The 27,462-nt window shown below is 33.9% G+C and overlaps 1 protein-coding gene and 1 long non-coding RNA gene across 2 annotated transcripts in view; both read left to right on the plus strand.

Annotated features, from left to right (window-relative positions):
• Positions 1 to 3,547: 3,547 nt before the first annotated feature.
• Positions 3,548 to 6,690, plus strand: LOC134532691 (uncharacterized). Its single transcript, XR_010075169.1, has 2 exons — positions 3,548 to 3,866; positions 5,774 to 6,690. It is a non-coding gene; the product is annotated as an uncharacterized LOC134532691 (long non-coding RNA).
• A 7,284-nt stretch (positions 6,691 to 13,974) lies between these two features.
• Positions 13,975 to 27,462, plus strand: part of LOC134532692 (cytochrome b5-related protein-like) — a 38,388-nt gene continuing 24,900 nt past the window's right edge. Inside the window, exons 1-2 of the mRNA XM_063369399.1 lie at positions 13,975 to 14,018; positions 21,853 to 22,022. Coding sequence (XP_063225469.1) covers positions 21,984 to 22,022 — 39 coding nt within the window. The 5' untranslated portion in view covers positions 13,975 to 14,018; positions 21,853 to 21,983. The remainder of the gene's footprint in view (positions 14,019 to 21,852; positions 22,023 to 27,462) is intronic.

Consider the following 27,462-nt stretch of genomic DNA (forward strand, 5'->3'; position numbering starts at 1 on the left):
CCTTTGAGAAAATGGCACAGATTCTTGACATACAAACGTTTGACAGTACTCCTCAAAATATTATGTTCTAAAACTAGTATATAAACTCTTAACGCAAGCATACATATTTGCCGGTTGCCAAACCAATCAAAAAGAATTAAATGAATATTTACTTAAGGTTAGTACCTACACATTATGAGAGATCTGGAGTAATCAATAATTAATTCAGTTACTACAGCCTAAATCAGTGAAAGCAGAGCAATTAAAAATGAGACTAAAGTACCCTGTTACCTCTGAGAGAAACAAAGTGGCAAGCAAGAAATGAAAACCTTGAATTAACAGAATGAGGTCAAATCATAGACCAAACAATGAATGAAACAAATATTAAGTGAAATTTAAACTGACTCTAAAGTGAATGCTTTCTACAAGCCACAATAAAAACTAACTCAATGGGTTACATAATAAATTTACACAAATAACACATAGCATACATATTACTAGAGACCGGAAAAATTCGCGGAGTCCTTTCGAGACAGGCTGGAATCCAAACTCGTTCAGCTTAATGCTGCGTCAGTGATTGGACAGCAATTTACCTGAAGGACTCTGAGACAATGACAAACACTCAACAAAATAAGTATCGAATCATAAGAATCGCAGTAAACAGGTGTCCCGAGTCGGTAGCCAATGACCAGGTGATAGTTGCCCGAGTACATAGAGAATCGTTGAGTACATCCTAGTGGTCATTGAAACCGGAAATTTTTTCCAGTCCCTACATATTACACAATAACATCACAGAAACATACCTATTCGTCGTGGACAATAGTCAGTTGTTACTCTCAGTGGATCATCATGGCATGCCCGGGACCTAGCTGCTTGTCAACTGCCTCAGTCACCTGCACGAAGCTTACTGGCACTCTGGGACGTCGATATCTTGTACTCAGGGCCGGATTTAGGGGAGGGCAACTGGGACGAAAGCCCCGGGGCCTCCACAAACAGAGGGCCCCCACAATACAGACTTCGGAAAAAAAATCTTTCAAATTCTTTTTCCGCTGTTTTACCTTTACATACACTACTTTGTACATACATGATTATATATTAGATATTCATTAACACTAAAATTTAATTTCATATAATTCTTGTCTCCGATTATATTTATGTATGTTTTTTTTTAATACTAAGAGAATCTACTTGATTTCACAATAAATTATTTATTGGAAAACTCGACTGAAAAAAATTGTTTATTTTATTTGGAAAATAATTTGGGGCCAGGGGGCCTCCGCTCCTCTGTTGCCCCGAGGCCTCCAGACCTCTAAATCCGGCCCTGCTTGTACTACATATTCAATCCTTGAGGACGTGTACACTGCACCGAAGTCGTCCACGAAATCACCGTCTAGAGTAGTCCTGACTAATACTGTCGACGTATGTCGGAGTAGTCCTGACGAATGAATACTAGTTTGGTTGATGTGTGCAGTCTTTTGCGTGACACAATCTCTTCGCCAGAAAATATACGAATTTTCCAAATTATTTATCTGGGACTTTGCTTCCACATTTCACACACAAGACTGTAGGCTCGTGGAATGGTTAGATCAAATAAAGTTGAGCTAAACAATCTCTTTTTACTCCAAAGTCAAGACACAGTCGAATCTAGGACGATAATTTCTTCAAAATTAACTATACGCTCCACAATGTAACCTGGAAACTACCGATGATTCTATGCGTAAATTCATACGCCTCGACGAACATAATATCCTTTACATACTTCTCACAAATATTTCACAAATATATTATCTTTTTGACAATAAACTCAAAAGTCTCCTAATTTCATTCTAGTGGTTTTAGATGAAATTGTGCTTTAAAATACGTATTCTTTACAACACTATTCGCTAATCATTCTTTTCAGATCGAGATAAAACTTCCAACTAAACATTTCGAACTAAGAATATTTTTCAATCCACAGTTTTTTGTTTTGTTTAATAAACTTCAATTTTTAAACATAAATAATTTTGTGATGATATTACAACTTCTCATAGAAAAATTGACTTTACAATTTTTTTTTTTTTTTTTTTTTTTTTTACAAATATAACTCAACCAAATAAAACTTGAAAATCTATATTTTTATATTGGAGTAATCTTTGAAATTAATTAAAATTAAAAAAATAATTACTGAATAGTTTTTCTACAGTTGAAAATATAATTTTACGTAGCCTACGTTAGTATGATAAAAGCGATTTATCGCAAGAAAAATTCCAACCTCGTGTTATGAATAAATATTCGTCAGTAATTTAAGCTGCTAATAGTTTTAAAAAAAAAAGTAATAGCGGTAAACGTACAAGGTAAATAGACACATACCTATAGACATTGCCCAACATAAAATTATCAGGGTACTTAGTGGTAGTTTTAAAACTTCTAACCAGCTGTCACGTTTTGATTGGCAAATTTTAGTGACGCGAAAGCTTCGTTACAATCACGTAGACAACGGCGCAAGAAACTTTTTTTTTTTTTTTTTTAAGCCACAAGTAACTTCGATACATATTTTTGTGAAAGAGGTATTATAAAAATTATTTTCCACATGTGCACTTCTTGGCAGTAAAACGTTGCTAAAGTTTAGACTTATTTTTCCGGCACTTTTCCCGAAATATTGAGAGTTTTCTCGTGGTATTCCTATTTCCATTATTCATTTAATCCGTTAATGCTCCATTAACATCTAATCACTCTCAACGTCTCTAGCGATCTCGATATTGGCGAGATGTTAAAACTTAATTAATTCTTAATTTTCGTGTTATTTTGATAACCTTTTATACCGGCCCATTCATTTTGTGCACATAGTCCTACATAACTTTTCCAAACTTTCGCATTCAGCTTTTACTTATGTTGGTGACAGCTGATTCATGTTAAGTCTTCGTACAGACACACATACCTAACAATATAGGCAATTTTCGCTACCTTTGTCGTTTTAAGTATACCATTTGTTTAATTAAGATAAATTCCTTTTTAATATAATTACAAGTCATAATGTATAAATCGTCAAATTTCAAAACCTCGTTTCCCGATATAGGTATGATAGAAATTATTTATCTTTACGTAGAAGTTCAGCAATGAACACTTAGACAATGTCTAAGATTTTACATTCATAATACTAATTGTATATATTGTGTTTAAGAAAATAAAAGAAGCCAATAAGAAATTAGTGGAAATTTGATTTACATCTGAATATTTTAGCTTTAAACACAGTTAAACTACTTATACCGTATTGGTTTGTTTGGATTAAATTAATTCATTTTATAAGAATACGTCACAAATATCAGATAATTTTAGTTTTTTTTTTTTTTTTTTTTCCTAGGATACAAAATCTCTCGAATTTTACATAGCTTTTGCCCCCTACAAGATCAATTTTTAACCATTGTGGTTGTGTCTAGCGCTTTCTAGCGGATACTTCAGAGACTACTTCCAGTTACGAAATGATGCTCCTGCCATCTAGCGAAGCGTTTGCTAACAACCATCACTTTGTTTACAGCACGGAAATATAGATAGGTCTGGCAACTTCTATCCTTTGCCTTGGTTAAGGTTAATTCTACTACAGGTTAGGAAGAAAACGGGTTTTCTTATGGGCGAGTTTGGCACAGGGAAAAATTCTGCCGCTAGGTGCGCTGGCGTAGCGAAAGGGTAACACTTTACACACTGCCATTGAGGGTGAACGTGAGAAAACCGCATTGAAGTAAAATAAAATAGTCGGTATGGTATTTAGTTATGTGCTTTTTGTTTGCAAGAATTATATTGAACAAGTCTTCCGTTAAGAACGTGTAAATTTCACAACTTTGTGCCTTTTGGGCACGTAAATAAAAGCTATACTGCGTTTATGTTTCGCCGCGAGCAATCTGCATATGAAGGTAAGCAAATATTTGAGGTAAGTTATGTCTGGATGAAAAAAGATGTGCTTGTTTGTGTTTTTATCGGTTTGATATCACAGTAACTATACTATTTAGTTTGTGAATGTTGTTGATTCTCGGATTAATGGAAATTAGGCGAATAATAACTAAAGTGAAGTTGAGGTCATGACCTCACTTTACCTTACTTCACTTTACCTGCAGGTAAGCTTTGTACTTCAATTACAGATTTACTTGTTAATATAGCAAGCATAACATAAACAACCTTTCGTTTGGTTATTATTCGACTGATTTCTCGGGATATGCGACAGTCTTTCCAAGCTTAACGTAAATTTTATTCATGCCACTAATACAATTTACATACCATATTCCATTATCAGTTACAGCAAGTCCGAATTTAAAATTTACGGACACAAAACATTGGTGATTTACTAAGATATTTAAGAGAAAAATAATTGTTTTTTCAACTTTTCATCGCTTCACTGTGAAATTTGGTTTTCAAAACTATGAGTGTAGTGAGCTTGTATGGTGCACCCATCTACTTGCAGCATTTGTGCTTGTTTAGAAATTTGAAATAGGGATAAAATGTGGTAGGTAAATGGTTGTTCCTTTTGTGCTTAATCTTCAAGCACTATGTGAAGCAAAAATTAAATAATTAGATCAATGCCATTGGATGTGTAGTTTAAAGGGGCGGTTCTTAACTAAACGATTTTACTATTTTTTTTGTAGTTAGCCTAACTCACTGACTATTTTAATATCTCAATCGTTGTAATGTAACTAACCTAACCAACTGTCCACACCCACTATTTAAGTATTTTAAACGCAGCTTACTAAATATAACCTAACCAACCATTTTCACAGTATCAAATTCTTGACATATTTTTTAAAAATTATGTTATTGTAGTATACTGTTTTAACATGTAGAAACGTTAGGTTAGCTACATTAAAATTACTGTGAAATGGAGTGAATGATTGGTTAGGTTAGTTTTATGTGTATGTTGCAGAACTATTAGTTATTAAAATGGAAACGGGACAAACAAAATAATTCAAATTTTCAACCACATGGTTGCCTTCATAAGAGTGGAGAATACACCATGTAGATATGTGTAAAGGTTTTAAGTTGGATTTTTTATATTTAATTTACTTATTTATTATGCTGTAAGTGATGGCCTCAATTTAATTATTTGTTTATTAAATTGAAATCTCATTGCAAAGTACCACACTTAATTAAAACATATATTCTATATCCATGTAATATGTTTTAAAATTGTGAACTTTTATAATGAAGTACCAAAGCTGTATTTTTTATGTTTCAATGGAATTTCACTGAAGTCAAAACATATGTTTTAGAGAAGTAATATAAGCAATTGTAACTATCACGTTTTAAAATTACTAGCTGATTGTTTTTAAATATATCAAATTGTGCTGGAAAAATCAGTGAAATAATATGTGTATTTGTATTACTAAGCCTGCACTAGAATTAATTTGTCCCTTGGCATGTAGTGTCTCTTGCTCCTGCCCTCTCTGTCGTCACCAGGTGCTCAGAGGCAGGGAATGCTACAATTGATATGTCCATAAATTTGTCCCTATTTTTCATTTTCAACACTGATTACTTTCCTGCATTTCATAACATTTTTTTCTGAGGTCTAAAATATAGTTATTGAAAATTTTATAAGGCAAAAAAATTAAATTCCAATTGCAATATTGAACTTTTCCTATAGACATCACATAAGGATTAGTTAATTAGCTATTATTTGCTTTAAAAAATCAGCAATGAATGTTTTTTTTAAATAATACATACCTCCAATATGTTTTGGTTGACCTTTGATGTGAGAAGGTAACGAAAGCCAATAGAATTAAGTGTATGTGACAACTCAATGATTGATGTTATCATTACTCTTATTCCACAGGCTGTTGATGGTGAAAGAAACAATTCTGGCTGATATTTGGTGGATAATTCCCATGTGTCAATATACTCCAAGAAACCAAGAAGTGTCTACATAAGAAATAATCATTAAGTATTTTTCATGTTCCAATACAGGAAAATCTTTATTTTTAAGTGCAGATTATGAATAGAAGCAAATATTTCTTTTAATGTTAAATTATTACTGTATTGTTTTTATATCAGTTATTATAAAAATTAACTAAACAAATAATTCTGAGTAGCCTATTTGTTATGTACAGACATAATATTGAAATATTTCAAAATTTAGAGTTTTACCTTTTCATCATCTGATCCAACAGTCAGGCCTTTCCATGGTTTGTTGTTGTCTAGTATGGAATAAACTTGTGCAACTTTTTCTATGTAATTTACGGTGCCAGAAATATTTTCTATACCAGGCTTGTTACTGTAAAACTTCAAAGCTGCAGCTGTTTTCATTGTGAAAAGCTACAAGCATGAAAATTTCATTATAATTTTTACAGCAATAAGAAATTATTTTTTTTTAAGGTGAGTTTCATGTAAGTTTCTAACCAGTTTTAATCATGTAATTACCCTCAATGTATTGTGTTTGTGTGATAAGTAAATTAAATTATTAAGCTAGGTTGTTTGTATAAAAAAATGTTAAATATAAAACTATACTGGTGACATACAATTTATTAATTTTTTTAGTTCTTAAATATAATGTTTTCATCAGTGATTATTGGATTATTTCAGTTAATGCATATGCCCAATACAAATAACTTAATAATTTAACGTCTGGTGTAGCCTAGTAAGTTGAATTTTAATTTGTAGTAGTATCAAAATAATTAAAGTAAAACTTTTGTTGTCTCCCCATGTTACAAATATAAATAATTAATGGTAAAAAATAAACTGTCTATAAAATTATTTTTGTGTACTTATTTAATAAAACAAGTATATATATTTAATTTACAAAATAATTTTTATGTGCTGTGTGCACAGGATGTGAATAAATTGGCAGAGTCCATATTTCCCATATCATTCCCAAAAATGCTCTTGGAAGCAAAAGAAAATTGTGTTCATAAATTCATTAGTGCCACTGGTAGTTATTCGGTAAAGAAAACAATGACAAGTACCATTATCGCTTAAATTTTGATGTGTGTAACTTTTATTATGAATAACTGCATTATGGAAATTACATAATTTGTACAGCAATTTGTAGTTACCTGCTTCATGAGAGTAACACTCATTTTCTGGAAATTTTTTGGCTGCACATGTTTATATTTTTAATTTGGGGCCGTTCTTTGTAAACCATTGTGTGATAAAATAGGATTTTCTAAGCCCAGTGTAAAGGAATTTTTCAGATTGAAATTAAAATTCCCTTAAAGCTTTACTTAACAGTGATTAAATTAACTCACATAGGTTTTGTTTTATTGAAAAGCAAATACTTTGAAAATTATTATTCCTATTGTAATACATTCAAAATATTTAAAAGAATTTCATCTGTAATGTGTTATATTTCATCTTTTTTTTTTTTAATTTTTTTCTTCTGAATTGTGCTGGTGCCCAAGTTTTAATAAACATTGCAAATTATACTGCAATAAGGTAATTTTAAACAGACAATTATAGTCAAGTCTTTAAGTGAACATAAATTAACTGAATTTCATGTTACGATTCTCAATTCTATACCTTTAATAATAAAACTTAAATGTATTTCTTTCAATTTTATGTTTTACTTAAAAGATATGAAATAAAATATCATGTGATGCCTGCCCTGCAAATAGAGCACTTTTCTGCCATAATTGTTTTACAGCAGATCCAATGTTCCTGAAGAGCCAAAAAATTGCGGATAAAAAAAAAGGCAAGTTAATTTCCCCTGCCATGAAGAAAAAAAAATATTTTGTAGGACTTAATGCAAAAAAACTATCATAATGCACACACAAAATTCACAGCTATGCTATGCTGTAGAATAAAATCAAGTAATTATCTTAAAAACCACTTTACTACTGTATGGTAAAAATTTTTCATTAAAAGTAAAAATGCCATCAGCAACTGTAAATTGTTTTAAGTGCGATTTTGGTTACTTTGAAATTTTAAATTTAAATGGTCGTAACTGCAGCAAGTATTGTATTTGATTCAAAAATGAACTTACACTCATCTCTAGTTTTCTTCTGTATGGCTTGCGCTGTGTCAAGTATGAAGGAAAGTTTGGATAAATAGTTGGCACTGCAGATTTTGTTAAAGTTACTTTACCTCTTGGTATCTTGATGGTTTCACCTTGAACTTCGTGAACATAATTTCTTAATATCATTTGTTCCTGAAATGTGTATACATAGTTGCTAATTACTTGACAGATTACCGCTGTAATAACAGCTGTGTTCAACATGTATGCCACATGCCACTTCATGTCCTGTAACAATTTGTGCTCTTTAAAAACTGTGCATAGTTGAATTTGAGCACATTATTGTTCGAGCTAAGTGGTTGTTAATGGATTTTCTCATTTTCAACCCAATCCACAATAATAAGCCCTCATTTGTTGTATTCAAATATAAGTATAAAAATAAAAATGTTGAGTAACATTACAGTCAACCCTAACAAGAATTAAATAGTTATCTCATTTTGTATTGTAAGTTTGGAACACTTAAATCACTTCATTCATTCACACACACACACACACATATGTTTTTTTTTAAATCAATTGTGCTTTTTGTTCATCAATATTTTTTGCATGAATTTATTTAAACCAATATAATATTTAAAATCAAAATGCAATTAAGGTAATAAAGGGATTTTGAATGAGCTTCAAATAGTCATTGACTTCAAATGAATTTAAATATTAAATAATGTACCTACAGCACGCATTGATATATTTTTCAGTTGGTTGGAGCGAACTCAGGGCAGTTGGAAAGTAAATTATTATCTTTATACACTTGTGGTTGGGCTTACACCCGTTGGTAAGGAGCTCCCCTCTAGCTCTACCAATTTCTGAAGTCCGTCCCTCTCCCATTCAGTACCCTTCCCTCAAGCCCATTCCACTCTCGCCCTGTCCTCACCAGAAACACCTGCTTTCCTGGTTCAGTTCGTCTCCACTCCCTCTGGGTCTTGCACTGGTGATCCCTCCTCCCTCTGTACACCCCTCGGGACAGCCTATCTCCCGGATTTCCCCAGCCCCTCTACCCTTCAATTACTTTATATAACCTAACTCGTTAAATATATTTTTCCTACTTTATATTAAACTGAGGATCTTGTGTACTAAGTCACGTGCGTTTAGATTTTCCTAGTTGTGAAAGGAAATTGTACAGGTCTATAAATATATCATCTTAGGACATCTGGCTTCCACAATGTGTTTTTTTATGTTCCTTAATGCACAGTGTGTGTTCTCTGTGTTGTGTCTACTGGAAGATTGAGCAACAATTTAGATTGAATTGTTATTAATGCCAACAAAGTTTCAAAGTGCTGTTAACTTTCTCTAGTAAGCGCAATTGCATTTAAATTTAAATTAACACACATGTAGTTCTGGTGAAAACTTTTTCAATTAGAATATTTTGATTTAATTGGTTATCTAAAAAAAATGTGTTAAATATAGTCAACAGATTGGAATCCTTGAGCAAAATGATAACCTGAATGAAAATTGCAACAAAAGAAATATTACTTAGTGGTAAGTAGTATTATGGCAAACTAAAAGGCTATTTGAAAAAATTACACTACTTAAATGATTTTCGATAAAATATAAATAATTTTATTCAAATTTTCCAAGAGCAAATTTTATATTTAAAGTACCTATTACAATTATCAACAGCCCAAAACGTACTGAAAATATGAATGCCAATTTTTTTTTTTTAAATTTTGGGGTTATTGGCATACATAAGATGTAACCTGAAGTTTTTTTTTTAATTATACAGAAGCGAACACGAACCTTAACATAAACAAAAAGATCATAATGCATGTTGTAATACCATTTTTATATCTGGTTTGATACAAACGAACTCATCCTACTACAGAGCCTAACGTGACTATCAAGCTGGAAGTCGGGATGGAATTGGTTAGGATAAACAATTTATTTTCACGAACCTCGAAATTTATTTCACATACATTATCAGTTTTCCTCAAATCTCTATCACTCCTTGGGATCCTTCTGTTCCATAATTCTCTTTTTTTTTCGTCTGCAGGAGCCTTAAATACGTTAATGCTTGCGTCGTACTTTCTCTACTACATCCAGTTTTGCAACCGGGCACAAAACAACACTTAGGCATATTGAAAAACTAAATTAAAAACTACTTAAAGATGAAAGTTAAGCTATCCTAATTTTAAATTCAAAACGAACTGAGAAGTTTTACACATATTGTTATTTCACTTTGAAAAATGCAAACGGCCCATTTAAATGCATTGAAACAGATGAAAATGACCCCCTCATGGAACACTACTGCTACCTGGCGGAGAAACCAAATAGTGTGCCAAACTTATAACATTGATCTTCCCAACCTGTAGTAGAATTAACCTTACCTTGGTGTTTCTCGTCGACTTAGTGAAGCTCGCGGTGGTCTACGAACTAATGGCGCTAGAAATATGTGTCCCCTTATTATTAACATAGGATTAAATGGGAGTTTTATATAAAAATAGGTATATTAAAAAAACTGTTTCGTTTTAAACGTCGTTTAAAGTTTAAGGTTTTAAATTTATTTGGAAGCTTGGTAGAGTTTGAATACTTAATTGTCAGTTCAGGTTTTAATCTAACGGACATATATTTAACTAATTTTTTTTCATTAATTGTTAAATTAGCGTTGTAGTTTTGTGGTAATATGCATGGCGTAATAAAATGCGGGCACGGGTTTAATACGCAGTTATATTTATTTTTACATTTTAATTTTAATATTTATCGCAAAATATGTCGGAAACAGTTAAATTACATAATTACGTAAGATATTGAATAAAATAAACATTTACGAGTTTTCGAGCATGTAATTATCTTATCGGCGTTTTATTTATTATCAGAAGAGTCATTAAATTTTTTCATTTTCTAATAAAATAAAATGTTTCAACTGTTTGGACATATTTGATTTCTGTATATGTATATAAGGAAGAGTATATTATATATATATATATATATTACAGAATCGCCAATATTAACAGGAGTAAGATAGCAACCTTGAGACGCCATATTGGTTTCAACAAATTTTTGCCATTATTTTTTATATTGTTTACTATAGATAATTTGACTTGTTAAGCCAGAGAGCACACATTAAAATAATTCCGAGAACTAAAACTTACAGTCTATTGTCAGAATAATTGAATTTATACTCAAAAATTAAATCAATACTAAACACCAAAGACTTTACAAAATAAACTATTTGTGGTAGCCAGGTACTTTGAAAACTCACGCAGTCCAATAAGTAATATAATGTGCTTTAATGAAAGCACATTCAAGGCCAATTTCACTACACTGTCGTTAACAGATGTTTAACTAAGAGTATTTTAAAATTACATAACCTTTTTTATCATCTGATTATCTTTTTCAATTCACCAAAAACATTTTATGGTTTCCTAACTTCAGATAGTTAAGCAAAGTTCAGCTTTATTAAAATTTATTATAATTCAATTACAAGCAGTAGCCATTTTTTATTTCGTTTCTGGGACATATCAGGTTAAGATTGTAAACAAATATTGTTTAAAAAAAAGAAATATGTATATTTTAATTACTTAAATATTTGTTATATTAACTTTAAAAACAAGTTTTTTTAGGCACATCAAATGTTTATATTGGGTTAGGTTATATCTGTTAAATAAAATCGTACACCTAGATGTAATAAATGTATGAAAATTTCTTAACGATGTATTTAAATGTGCATGCATAATTTATATGGAATTTATAATTAATATAAAAATATATACATTTTTGGCCTTTTGAACTTTCTTGCTTAGGTTAATATGTGAAATCATGTTTCAATAAATATGAGGCTTTTCATTCATAGTAATTAAATATGTTAGTAGAGATGAACCAGATATTCAACCCATAAAGATATCCATGCATTTTGTATTAACCTTTGTGGAATATATAGAAAGGTACCTGGGGACGTTGGTCTCTTAACGGTTCGGGTTAGTATCAAGCATACATACATACACACATATAATTAAAAAATGTAATATGAACTTGTTTATTTTAAAACTATCACATAAAATCAAAATATAAAAAAATATGTATGCGGTATTTGTTTGTTGGAAACAAAAGAAGAAGTTTATTTTCCTTTAGCACATTTTTTATTTAGTTAAAAAAGAACACGTATTTAAGTCATTATCATCGCCATCATATTTAACTTTTTTTTGCTTAAAAATTTTAATTTTCTATGTGTCGTATTTTCGTCTGACACTTTGTGCGACCATTTTGGTGTGTGCTAAACTTCTTTTAAGAAGTTAAACGACCGATATCATGTGTTTAAAGTCAAACAATGGTTGTATATCCTAACGAAAGTAAATATTTGGTGCAATGCAGTTCGCTATTAAACGATGCTTAAGAGTTGTTCAGCTTTGTTTAAAATCTTAAACGATGGTGGTGAAATTGGCCCTTACAGTATTAAATAACCTTTTTTTTTTTCTTCTTTTGTTTAAACATTTTGAATTTAAAATGGCGTTTGTTAGTACCTAACTTACCCCCTTCAACTACCGCTTACGAACCATTATGCAACAAATTTCTGTACGCAAGGGCGTATCTAGATAAAAACGGAAGAGGTGGGGGAATTTTTCGGATTCCAAAAGATGGAAATAGAAAGGGGGGAGGGGGCGCATCTTTCGGAAATCAACCTCATTCATGGGAGTGGAGGGTCCATGGGGCTATACTATAATAAGCAATAACACAAGAATGATAATCAGATTAGTAAAGGAACTTTTTGAACAATAGTGTGTGAGCACTTTTTACAATTATTCTCTAACTTCAGGGCCTTTCTCATTGTTTTGTTAATTTTCTTCTACTTCGCAATGGGAGCAGCAAACTCACCTTCCCTCTTTTCCTCGTGGATGCGCCCATGGCTGTACGTAATTGTTGTGATGCACTTGTAGGTAACTAAATAGTAACTAAACATGTTTTCATATAAAACCATTTGGCAGTTTTACAAGCATGATGCCGGTTTCGTCAATGCAGTTACCACAGTTGAAACCTATATTATGTGAAAACAGTAGCTTTAGGCCAGTTGGGATGGGCGATATAACGAAAGAGAAATTTCCTCGTAATTTATTTGCAGAAAACATTGTAAATTAGAACATCACCACGAATAGAAACATCCTGCTAAAAGAATATTTATAAATAAAAATCTTAGGGGAAAGTCCGCCAACTTTGGTCTAATGGCGAACGTGTCTAGCTGTTGGGCCAAAGTACCCGGTTAGATTCCCGGCTGGGGAGGGAGGGGATCTCTCAAACCTTCTCCCTGGGTTCAGGACTGAGTGTATGTGATGTCCCTCTCACTTTCATCTCAAGGGAGGCAACAGAAAACCACAGTAGAATCATTCTGCCTTAACAAGCATAAAGGCATCACGATTGACATCACTGTAGCGTCGCCTGTGCTCACGACACCCAGTAATGGGTAAAACGACTCATCATCATCATCATCATCTTAGGTGAATATGTTTGTATATTTTGTAAGTTATGTACTGTTATCATTTTAAGTGATTTCGATTGAAAAATGTTGTATACAAAGATTTTTTAGCAGACTGTTTAGTTTTATACACCTCGTTAGGCAGTAGTATAATGCATTTTGAATTCGCTATTTTAATTGGAAAGGCTCATACAACAACAATAATAGTAGTAAAATGATCTTAAAAGCGATAAGAACTAACCAACTGCTAAATATGTCGAAATAGAAAAACTCATTTTTAAGACATTAAAAATTTATTTGCATTCTTAAGAAATAGAATAAAAAAAAACTTTTTTTCTTTGCTTGCATAAGAATTTTTTTTCCGAATAAGATTGATAAACTTACTATACTTAAACATAAACTTGTTTAAAAAGAAACTACATAGTTAATATTTAGCAGCACCTCAAAAAACAACTAACAAGAATTTAATTACTATCAAAATAAATAATTAAATTAGGTACGGGAAGATGGTATGTGAGCTGTGAGCGAAGGGTCAGCGGTCACGCAGCTGCCCTGTGAACCACGGCAAGGAGAGGGGTTATCAGTTTCGCAATGCGCGCGGAGCGGACCGCCAGAATGCTTCTAGTTTCGAAAGCGACCGCTCGGAGCGCTGCGCGGAGGACGCCGGAGGAGGTGAGTGCGCCCCTCGCTGACGCGTTATTCTCGACTCGTCCGAGGCACGGGAAGCCTTCTTTTCACAGACGAGAGATCCAAACGCCCGATCGTGCATCTTCGGTTTTTTTTTATTTTGTTCATTGTAACTCATGATAACTAATGGTCAATTAGGTTAGGTTAGCTACATTATAAATACTTAAAAACATTGTGGACGGTTGATTTGGTTAGGATAGCTACATTAAATATACTGTGAAATCATGTAAACGGTTTCCTAGCATGAACTTCGGGAACTTCGGGTGTGGCTCTCTCGTCTGTGAAATGAAGGCTTCCCCCGAGGCACGGCCAGAGAGATGGTTCTGGCAAATTCCAATCCTTTGCTTTGGTGTGTCTCGTCCGCGCTAGTAGTAGAGCCCATTATTCACATTGTGTTAGATGGACGTATCATATGTACCTACTATGATATTGTTCCTAATTCCGTCATAATTTTGGAAATGTTTTTCCCAGATTACTATTTTTTTTTTCTGCTTGGTAAATGCCTCATTTGTACCAATGCCTTAAAGGTTTTCCTCATTTGGCAGTTAAGCTGAAGTGGTGTGTGAGAATGGCTCGGTATTGTATTGCGCCTATCTGTAATGAAGGTTCTGGCTCAAAACTGTCATTTTTTTCCCCGTTTTTTTACGTATTTTAAGGACCCGGTTTAAAAAGAAATGGCAAGCTGCAATACCAGGAATTAAAGTTGAAATTTTAATTACATTAAAAAGAATTAGCTTCTGTATCTCAAAAATCACATTTAAAATAATGACACCTGCTTGAAGATTAAAATGTATAGAAACCGAATATTCCTGATTTTAAAAACGCAATTTACATTAAAACATGCTTTCTAATGGTGGTACCGATTTTTTTTTGAATCCGCATTCTCAATACTCCAAATTTTAACTGACAATTGCGGTAAAATTAAAATTACAAGTAACTGCTAAGCATTTAACCTGTACAAAGCTTCCAATTAAAATTAAAATCCGTAAAACGACGTGTTCAGCTATTCGCCGGTTCCTAAACATGCAATTAACAGGAAACCCACCATGCAACATTTCAAAAATATCAGGGATGGGAAAGTTCCTTCAGGCTTGCAAATCATTGTATAGGATGAGTTTACAATGGCTCATAAGAAACTATCGGAAGCATTAGCCGATTCATTGAAATACCTTTAGGAATAATCCGGTTGAATTTGGTGGAGCATTGGTGTTACTATACGGTGACTTCAGGCAAACTCTTCCAGTTATACCTCAACAACAGTGTTGATGAATTGCACGCCTGTTTAAAATATTCAACTTTTTGGAGCACAATAAAAAATGCATTTATAAAACAAACACGCAGCTGACATATCTTCAAGACAACTACTCGAGGTCAGTAACGGCTCTACCTTCTTCCTGCGATAATCTGCGCGACCCTCGATGTTCACCATGTCTCGTACCGCAAAATGTGCCTTCACAATCAGCCAGTTACAATACGATGGTGGAGATCTGCACCGACTTTAAAGGTACTTAAATTTAGAATGGTTTTTAAGTGGTTGAAATTTAAAAGTTTTCAATTTCTTAACTTTTTGGCTTCCGAAATTTCAAGTTTATAGCTCATCTGGGAGTGGGTACCATCTTTATGGACCAGTGAGTGAGTCGCACCTGTATATATTTTTTGAGTCAGTAAAGCCTTTGTCATGTAAATCTCTCAGATTTAAAGTGCTCGGAATTAGTACCACTGTTTACAGAACAGCGGCAGAAGGATTCGTAGACGATTGGTGCTACTTTTGATAGTCAAGTCTAGACAAGTTGCATGATGCATTCACTCTAATGTGTATAACTAACAGTTCGATGTTCATCAAGAACGGTTGTATAGTACCAACGACCCATTGGATAATCCGTAGTAACAAATTTCGGAAGGAAAATCGTTCAAAATTTTCTATTTAACTCAGAATCTAAAAAGTGACTTTTGTAATACTCTTAAAGTAAAACCATTTTCTGGCATCCTCCGCGTTTCCAACATGTTTTTGTTCTAATTCAATTTTTTAACAGAGCATGAATTATTTTCTAGTTAAAATATTATTTTAAGGGATTTTTTCATTGGCTAAGATACGAGGTAAGGTATAATGTTTTTTTAACAGCTAAATTAATACGTTTGAAAACACTGTGAATATCAATTTCTCAAATAAAATTTACTTTCACCAGAGTTAAGTTCAGTATTTATTGGGTAAAATACTGAATCGTTACAAATGCAATTGGGACTAGTAAATAAAGTAAAGATTTATTAAAATAACAAATAATATATTTTTAAACCTCCTTTATTTCACAAAGGATATTTATAAGAAATAAATTTTGACCTATTTTCAAAAGTAACTACACCTTATGTAACTAATCGAAGACTGCATAATGGCACGGGCCTAAGACTCATTTCTAAAGATAATCATTTCACGGTGTTTTTAAGGTAGACTTAGAAGAAATACTACCTATTGTAGCTTTTGCCATGGTGCGACTTCCGGAAATTTTTTTATATAGTTTTTTATTTCATGGTCCATAGACCCCAAAACCATCGTCAAAACAAAAACTTATGTATAATATATCACATTTTTATGGATACAATAGTTTATATATAATTTATCATATTTTTATGGATACAATAGCTGCCATAATTTTTCACGAACCGCTTCCTAACTGATGCATAATATCTAGTAATAGAAAATCTCGGTCGAGGTCGTTAATGGGCAAAATACAACCAAACGGAATAAAAATAAAGAAGGTTTTTCGAAAAAAATCACTATAATTCCCATAGTATGATGAATATCGCTTCCGGTTGAACATATTATAACTCGTATGAGTAATACATCAACAACTTTTATCTAAAACTTTTGATAAAACCAACCATAACTGCAAGGGGTACAAAATATTGGAGAACAAAATAATTCATATAGCTCCATTAGCAGAGACACAATCAAATCCGTTCGAACTGAATGTAAATCTTATAATTTTTATCTAAAACTTTTGTCAAAACAATTTTTGATAAGTTGAAACATTGCTGCAAGAGGTTTAAAAAAACAGGGGTATATGTATTTTTTTTAAATAATAAAATCCATACCATATACACTATTAAATCAGTTCTTATTTATTCTAAAAATTGAAAATATCATTTACAAGTTTCGTTCGAAATAATTTTTTCTTACGACTAACTTTTATTGCAAGGGGTGGAAAAAAAACAGGAGTTGAAAGACAAATTCATAATTCCCTTAATATTCACACTATTAAATACATTCAAATTTTTTTGAAAATTTTATAAAAAATTTTTTAAAACTTTTGTTGAGACAATTTTTGATATACACTATAGGAACGACTCGAGAATATCCATCAGTCATATCACAGCCGTTTTATCACGTCGGAAGTGATGCATGAATAATACACCACTAGAGCCCGTGTTTTATTTGTCTTGAGTATGGTCTGCAAAGGTATACAGAAACGTGGTTCTGTAATTTTTCAGAGTACATTGAATCAGCCAGTTAAATAGTCAAACCAATTATTAAATTAGTAAAGTTCTTAAATATGAATGGACTAGAAAATTTACTAACGAATAAGTAAAATTAATTCAATTCATATTTCTGTGAAGAACGCAAATATTATGTCATTGGGTATTCTCCATCAGCATCGATTTTATTCGCACAATACTCAGAACATAAGTGCTTTGTTACCTTGAACTATACGTAAACCAGAAATAATAATAAAAAAATAATTGTCCACTTTCAATTATGCATTCACATACGTGCATGAAATAAACGAGACGAAGAGTGGAACTTTAGTCACGCTGGGTTGGTGACGGAAGTTTGTTAAACTACTTTTTTTCTTTCATTACGTCGCGGGTCACCTTGAGAGCAGCCAGTCGTGTTCTGCAGTTTCAATGTGCGCAGACTTCCACACCGTACCTCCACATTTGTACTCTGAGCATTGGAAATTATAACTCACAAAGGCCAGCGGGGTTTGGGGAGAATTGGACGTGACGTGACAGCGTCTAATAAATCGATGAACGCCGGCTGCACGCACGAAAAAGTGTCCCGTTACGCGTTGTCCCGTTACGATTTGTCCCGTTACGCTCATTGTACGCTTGCGCCGCATCTATCTCTCTTCCACTCGATTGGAACACAACCATCGATTTTACTTTTTCGAGGCACATTAAACTTTAAACACTCCCATTCGTTTCCTTCTTTTCCTATCATCGTCCTATCCTTAACAGAATAACACAGATTGGAAGATGTTAAATAGCAAACATATGTATAAAAGTTATAGTTAAAATAATCTCTTCGTTAAAGTAATAAACATATTTGAATTAATGAGTGCAAATAAAAGTAAATTTATCAATTAAATTGTAGATTTAATTTCACTCCTTCTTTGTATCCATACAAAATAGTGATATTTCAATAAAAATGATTCAATTTTATTCATAAAAGTATGTACTCATTATTTCATCAATGTTTTGTTATGACGTTGTCACGTTAAACTATCGTCCGTAAACCGACTTTACAGACAACAATTTTTTTAATATTATTATTTACTTTATAAATTCCAAACAATATATTTTTATTAATGTTATAATTCTGTAGGCGTGTTATGAAAAAAAAACTCTGAGAGTGAATTTTTACGATGCGCGCGTTCCATAAAACGAAATTTTCATATGATGGCAAAAAGGCCACATACAAATAAAAATTATACATGTGCTATCAAATCTTATACTTTGCTGATTTATATTGAAAACTGGTCCATATCTGGAAAAAAAATTATTTATTGTTTATATTAATGATAGAAATTGTGTTTATAAACCTTTTTAAGAGTATTTTCAATTGTGTTTATATAAGTGAGGTTATACTCCCGTATATATTTTTGAATTATTAATTATTACATTATTATTTAAATAACTAAAAATATTATTATAATTTTTTTAAATAAATAAAATCTATTTTGGTTATTTTACTAAATTAAATGATTAATTTTATACATGTGTTTATAATAGATATTATTTAATACTTAGTAATTATTATTTTTTAGTTTGATTGAATTTATTCTTTACCAAACGTGTTTATAATGATCTAACTCCAGTAATTTATTATTTTATTTATATTAATTATAGTTAGTTTTTTATTACACAAAGTAAGTATACTTTATAACTCGCGTACATAAATACACGTACCTACCTATTTATTTAAAACCCTTTTAGTCTATTCACTCTATTCATCCACAGAAGTGGTCATTTATATCTCAAATAATTATTTTTAGATTTAATTTATAAAGTTTTAAGAAAAACCGTTTTAATAAAACATTTAACAAAAGTTTGAATAATGGTATAAGGGCTTAAAACATCATTTTGGTCCCTATAATATAAATTTTATAACTCAAATAGTTTTGCTATGTAGGTCTAATACGTTTATAATAACTTTCAATATGGTTTTATCAACTCTGTCTTAGTGATTGATGGCATCTATAACTGCCTGGCTATAATAACATATTATCCTCAAAAATACGTGTGGTAAAAATAATTGGTTTAACAAAGGATAAAGGTGTACCGACAATTATCAATTTAAAACAGGCATCCATTTTTATTAAAACTCCATTATTTTATATAAAAAAAGTAGTTTTTAAATTTTGTTACAAATGTTCATAATTTTGAAACACTTTTTTATTTATTTTAGTATTGTCTGAAAAACAAAGCCATTTAGATTTTTTATAAGATATCTTGACAATATGACTAGTCCCGTTTACAATCCAGCTTTTTTAATTTGCTTTACGTAAAGTTGAAAATTGAATGCCATGTAAAGTAAAAATTCGAAAGTGACGTATTGCTGGTGATGCAAGTGATTGGACGCCGGAGTTATATAAATTAATTCGTCGATTCAAAGCTAACTAATCGACTGGCCGCCCTTCACGTGACCTTTGCCTGTCTCCCAACCAGGTCATTGTCTCCGGGCTTGTGACGTCAGCGTGCGCGTGGAGGTCGTTACGCGCGGGGCCTGATAGCCAATAGCGCCCAGCTTTCAGGCCTGCTTTGGAAACAACGCAAGGAAACTTCACACGCAGAATAAGATAGGAAACTTACGGTCACTTTAAAAACACGCAAGTCTCAAGACACCAACCCTACAACTTGAAATTCTTCCCCAGGAATCTTTTGACGATTAATATTCTTTCATGAAAACAATAGAAACAGTAAAAATTTTGATTTAAAACCGTTATTATTTACCGTTCGAAAGTTTAACATGTCTATAAATTACGTATATAATAAAAAGAACATCGTGAGCTTTTTATGCTCATAGCATCCGGGTCTTTAAAGGAATTAAGAAGACTCGAACCGCAATCGAACAATACTTGCGTTGCGTTGTTTCGTAATTTATAAATTTTACTCTGTAAAGCGGTTGTTAAACATTTTGGTCATGCGTACTTTCGTCTTTTACACACCAGGTCTTAGACCAGGTTTACAAACTTTACAATAAACACTTGATGCATGATGTTAAATAATCACGTTTTAGGTTACCCGTTTATAAATTACGCACAACTTAAATATAAAACAACAATTAGAAAATTTACAAAATTGTTTAGTTTCAGCTTGCTTTTATAATTTTAGACATAATATTATTACATACATATATTTTTCACTTGTTAAATTTAAGAGCTAAACATTAATTTAAAAAGCAATTGTCTATGTTTTTGCAATTTAAAGTTCTAGTGTTGGTAACGTCTTGCGAAGTGCGTGCTTTATAAACGACCGTGTTGTTGTTTTTTTTTTAGTTCGTTTTGTCCTTGAGTCCATGCGTTTTTTGTGAAGTTTAACACCCGGTCATCGGGAAAAAAGAAAAGTTTTCGGGAGGTTATTTGTGGAACGAATTCTGGTTGTGTTTATGTTTTAAGTTATGTGTTTATATTTGGGATGGTATTTACTGACTGAAATAAAGTATTATCGAGGAAGAGTATGCAGTGTTGATTAAAAGTGTGATATTGAGCCATATCTGGATGTTCGAAGTTCAGGGCGTACCCGACGTGCGAGAAATCACAGCGTGCGGCTGACTGAAACTGCGCACAAGTTAAAATATGTTCGCACACACCATCCAGTAATATTATAACAATCCCAAGTATATTCAACCTTTTTTATTCATTTTTTTACGTTAGTGTAATCCAGGTAGCCACGAAATCGCTGCTATCTGGCAGCATATTACAATATTCGATGATAGGTATTACAATTCGCCTCGTCTGGATGGCGATAAAATCGTAAAAAAGGCGCTGGTCAAATAAATTTTCAAAATAACAGCAAGGGCATATCCAAGTTTGGAAAAGAAGGGGGGCATATGTCCTACCTTTCTACGATGTAAAAAAAGGGGAGAAAAAAATTAAAAAAAAAAATCAAATTTATTAACTAACAGATTGTTTGTTTTTATTCGAACACTTTGGAAGAAACCAATTAAGCATTAGATACTATGCGTGTTGGTTGGATAAATCATAAGATCCAAATCTCCCACCCACAATAAAGATGCTGGATTCAAAGAAAAAAAATTCCTCCTTCCCCACTTCCCTTCAAGTTTCGAGCCGGATGCGCCCTGGAAACACACCCACGCAGTTTCGCTAGCAAACAAAAACGAGAGACACGTTGCGTTTGTGTGCTTCGTTGACGGAACATCATCGCTGTGTGCAAAAGCTTCTATTGCGGAACCGTCCAGACGCGGCGAAGCTGACGTGAGTGAGACTTCACTTGAAACACCGGCTGTAGGGTTTCCCCCCCCGCGCGCGCGCTGAGCCATGCATCAGGGTCGGGCTACAAAGCCAGTTGGCGCTGACTCCAGTTGTCCAGGCGAGCTGAACGCAGCGCGGACCCCTTCCCCCCTTCTACCGCCACGTGCACCACCTCCTCCGCGGCGGCGAAGAGCCCTCGACCACAGAAGCCCGCCGACGCCCGCCCGGAGTGGACGCCGCCATGGGACTCCTAGACGTCAGCTTCGACGCCGAGTGGCTGGTGAGTACCACGGGCGACGGGCGACGACAATGGCATCAGAAGGGTTCGGTGAAGGGCCGGTGCAAGGTAAATTGGCGCCCTAGGCGTTAAAACTTAATGCCTCTCTCTCTCTCCCCCCCCCCCCCCCCCCGCCCCCGCGGCCGGACACCCAAAAAATAAATTTCCTTGCCTCAAAATACATCACGTAAGCCTAAGATTTTGTCAACAATCAAATGTAAGCAGGGTTGTGTTTTTTTTTTTTTTACTTATTACAAATCATAAACAGGTCACCGTGGACTTTAAATAATTACTTATATCAATACAAACATTCCAAACTGTTACAAAAATCCATTTTCATATAGTTTCAATAATCATTAAACATATATTATATCAGCTGTTATGTGTCGTGCTGCGCCGCCCCCAGCTACTTGGCGTCCTAGGCGGTTGCCTAGTTCGCCTATATGGACGCGCCGGCCCTGGTTCGGTGTTCATTGAGGCCCGTTCCAACAATGGCGCGGGAACGCAGAAATCGTAAAAAGGACCACGGCAGCGCAAGATACAGCATGTTCATGAAAGTATGACCTAGATATGAATTTTTACTAGTATCAACTATGAGCGTTCAAGGTCACAATTTAAGAGCAACTCAAGCATGCGCGAGTATACTGCTTTGTTGTTTTCTCGCTCGCAGCGCCACCTACGAAAAAACTGTGACTCCTGAGTGTAATTAGTAGAGGGTGAACCTGTAAACTTTTTTTTGCAACAGGATGAAGCCCCTCCCCATTGGAATATCTTTGTACGGGAGTGGTTGAACGTCGAAGTTCCTGACCGTTGGATTGGTCGTAATGGTCGAGACGACAGAGTTAATTTTTCGCTGACATAACGTGGGGTGATTTTTTTTTGACGTTATAACGTCTTATAAATCTATGAACGCCGGCTGCACGCACGAAAAAGCATGACTCACTGTCACGTTCCGCCTGAGCCGAGCGTGCAAGAACCGGCCAACCACCGTGCGAGAAAATCTTCTATAATATCAAACAGGTTAAGGCGGGCTTTATAACTAAGTGTTCGTGATTATATTTAAACAAATTATTTAAATTAAATTTGCAAAAAATGTAAATAATATTTGCAAAATTAAAAAGTATGCAATTTTTGATCAATGTTTTCTTATGACGTTATCACGTAAAATTATCGTCCGTAAAACGACTTTACAGACAACCCCCTTTTTTACTTTGGGGCTTTATAAAATATCGTGTTTACGTTCCGCTGCTACCGAATGATTTTCGAGATTTGAAACACAGAATTGAAGAGGCTATTGCTTCCATTGCCCCGGACTTGTTAACCAAAGTGTGGGAAGAATTGGACTTTAGGGTTGGATGTGTGCCGTATAACTGAAGGTGCACATATTAAACATTTGCAAGAAAAACTAGGTCATTTTATCTGCAATTTGATGTAAGATTTGTTGAAAATAGTCTAAATTAAACTATTATAATATACCATTGATATTGGAACATTCTTTTTATGGACATTCTGTATTTACGTTTTACCATCCGTCTGCCGCTTCAACAGTATTCGAGAATGTAACGAATGGAAAACACAAAGAGCTAATCTTCTCCGGTCACTAAAAATTAATTTAATTGAAGTGAAACTTCTAATGCGACTTCCAAGGTTGCGTTAAACGTTTAACGCTACAATGGAGGGGGTAGCCATTAAGTATTGCTATTGTAAGTAACTAAGTAGAGAGAAAGAAAAAAATAAAGATCCTGTCAGTTGATAGTGTCGCCATATTTGTTTCAATTTTCAATACCCTCTTTGTATATTACAATTTAAATTTCAGAAAAAAATCATGTTTCATAGACACATAAATAGTGTGTGTGTGTGTCATTTCTCTATGTCCACGAGGTCTCGCCGCGTCAATTTTCTCCTTGGGGCGAACCCGTCCGCTTAATTAAACAGCTTTTATCGTTGAATGATTTCATGATTTATTTTTTAAATTTGATTTGATATAATATTATTTCACTAAAAATCAATTTCTACCCCTTCCTATTTTCATTTCCACATTACGAAGTTTCACTTCTTCTGCGCGGAGGGACTCCACGCACTATTTTTTTTATATTTTTTTCGTGACACGAAAACATAACACGGACGGAACTACATATATGATAAAAATAAAACACAAGTATTGATATGACGTTAGACGTTATTAAACTTGAAACAATTACAACGTTTATAAAATGCAAACGAACGTGACTACAACAATAATAGAACTAAAATAATAATAGAATCTGAACCACTTGACGTAATTCAATAGGGTTTGTTTTGTCGGCTAGATTTCTTCAATATGGATAGGTACCCGAATGTAAAGAAATAGTCAATACAGTGTATAGTTTAAAAATAAGCATAAAAGATTTTTCCATAAAATAAAAGTTTTAAACCAAGAAATAAACAAATATGAAAATTAAATTATTAAATTCACATAGGAACCAAATGTCAAAACAAAAAAAAAAATAATTTTAAGCTAATATTAAGTTGTTAAAATATTATATTATGCAACTGTAAAAGAAAATACTTTAAATATTTTTCGTTCTAATATTTGGTTATTAAAGAGGTTTATCTTGTGTGATTTTTATAATTTACACCAATTTTTTTTTACACATTTTTGTAATTTTTTTTTGGTTCAAGCCTATTTCATGAAGAAGTTTGCGATTTTTTTTTGAAACTATAAACAGTTTTGACTATTCTTGTACATTCAGGTCTCCGGGATGAAAATATATAGCCGACAAAACAGACTCCATAGAGTTCTGTCAAGTCTTTACTGCTTTTATATTCTCGGCGTTCATGCACGATCCTCATAATAAAAGCTGCGTCGGTCAAGAGTCATACTCCCGCCGCTAGGTGGTCGGCCCAGTGGCGGATCTAAGGGGGGGGGGGGCACCAGGGGCAAGTGCCCCCTCCCCCCCCCCCCCGAAAAACCAGTTGTCTGCTACATTAATATTGCCGACAAAAAATAATATTTTCTGAAACCAATAAAATGTTTTAATATCATCAATGAATTTCTTGTAGAATCATAAACTCTGGTGGTTGGATGTTACGTGTAGTGTGAGTAGATTAAACACAAATTTAGTAATTATAAGACTTTTTTTTTTCTCTGGCTACTCTGAAATCCTAGAGTGCCCCCTCCGAGGCGAACCTCTGGATCCTTCCGCTGGGTCGGCCAGGCTGTCGTGTGCCCCGCGGTCAGCGGAGAGGCTGGAGGCCTAACCCCCTCCCCCCCCCTGAGGTGCGGGCGGCCTTGGACCGCGGCCAGCTGCGCGCATGGCCGCGAGGACGACTCGCCGCAGAGCCGGCGCCCTTGCGCGGGGCGGCCGACCAGGGACACAGACATCCTGCTGACCAGGGTGGTGACAGTAGATAGGACAAACTGAATCCTTAAAAATGAGATCATACCATGTTTCACCAACATCGGAAAAAAAATTACAAGTTTTGATCTCTTTAGTTTATTACATATCCAGTTATTATAATTACATACGGCCATCTTTGTATTGTCTCGTGGTAATAATGGGATTTTAAAGTAAAAGTATATATTTTTTAAATGTCACTGAAAACTAGATGCTGCGTGGCATATTGCCGAAAACGAAAATTAGAGCACGTTGGCCTTTCGTTCTCCATTACCTGCTAGGGCTGCTACTGTAGTTTTTAAAGTTGGAAATTAAAAAAAAAAAATTAAAAATGGAATGGAAAATAAATATAATAAACAGAAATAAAATTCATTACTAAACGATCAGCAGTTTCAATCTGGCTGTATAATTAATTTGGACTTTACTAGTGCAGAAAAATATTATATAACTACATACACTTGTTAAGTCTATTGCAAGATAAATTGGTGGTCTTGTAGGTAAAGGCGTCATGGCTCAAAACTGACGAATGAGAGTTCAAATCTGCCATATTTCAACACTTTTTTTTCTATTGCGGAAATAGTTTAACGTCCCATTATAAGGACTAACATAAAGCAATTTTACAATGTCAGTAGCCTTTACCGAAAAAATATAAAATATGACGACTACAAAGGTGACAACGGTGCCAACTATCACATGCTAAACCTTTCTCAGGTTGTATCTGGCTGTAATTTTTTCGTTGTCAAGTTGCAAAGAAATGGTATGATCGCAAGGGTTTTGTTTACAAATTTAAGCAAACGATCATTACTATGGGAGTGGCGCCTCTCCCTTTACTTACTCTATGCTGCTGACCGCCCGGCGCGAGCTGCACACGGTGCCGGCTCGCCGTGCAGGGAAGTCATTCCGTCGGAAACAAAACACGACAGCAAAACGAGTCAGACATTGTCTTTGGAATATTTACAACTAACTTCATGGTCTCAAAATACTCACCGATAAAAAAATTTCAATACAGATTTTGAGGGAAATAATAAAAAAAATTAATACATGAATTAAGTATCTACGTAAACAAAAATATCCCCCCAAAATGAATGAAGAGTAAAAATTTCGGGGCCGTGAGTGGCTATCCTGGAACCGTGCCTGACTGCAAAATACAAAAACACGACCGTATAGTCCGAAGCGCTCGCTTGGGCTTTCGCCCATCCACAGCTGTGTTTTTGAATAGTTCGTAACTGAAAAATCGAAACCGTTCGCTTAAAAGTTTTTTTTTTTTTTTTTTTTTTTGAGCGTTCACAGAGAAAAAGGTTTGTTTGAATCAAACAAATATTTGCTTATACATGGCGAAACAAATATTTACTTGGCGGAACACAACATATTTTGTTAGTTTAACCAAACTCGGTAAGTAGGTAACAAAAATAATTTGTTACCCCTAACCAAATATACAATTGAGTTTTGTTGGGTCAACAGAATCTTTCCTAATGCAAAATATTTGTTTGAATTAACAAAATATATTTCGTTATATACAAACAAATATTTTGTTGAGGCAGACAAACCTTTCTCTCAGTGTTGCAGTCTTCACCGGCGGGGCACCCTTCATCTCCCACTGAGAGTCTCAGCAGTCATCTTGCCTTTAGTTGCTTCCACCCTGGATGTGGGTGTTTCCTGATTTGGCTGCATCTGTAGGCTGGTCGGAGACTCCTTTCCTATAGGTGGGTTTGGCCAGTCGAAGATGGGAGTGTCTTCGGAAGAAGCCACTGACTGGCCACCATCTCCAACTAACCATAGCAGCCCAACCACCCAGAGAACCAAAAGAAAAGAAGTCTGTTTGGTCCATGGTTGCATTCAAATCGAGAAACACCTCTAAGGCAAAAGTATCTAAAGGGAGGTGGACTATTAATACTCTCAGTAGGAGTCCTCCTGATGATAGAAAATGTTGTGTTTTGTTAAGTGTTTTAAAGCCTCATATCTTCCGAGGGTGTCAGTCCAGGCGCAAGCAAAAATACTTCCTCGAACGCTAGAGTTCATGAAAGACACTGAACTGAGAAGACAAGCTCAATCCCAGCGTCAAGCTG

The sequence above is a fragment of the Bacillus rossius genome, chromosome 6 (assembly GCF_032445375.1).
Source record: "Bacillus rossius redtenbacheri isolate Brsri chromosome 6, Brsri_v3, whole genome shotgun sequence".
Lineage (NCBI taxonomy): Eukaryota > Metazoa > Arthropoda > Insecta > Phasmatodea > Bacillidae > Bacillus > Bacillus rossius.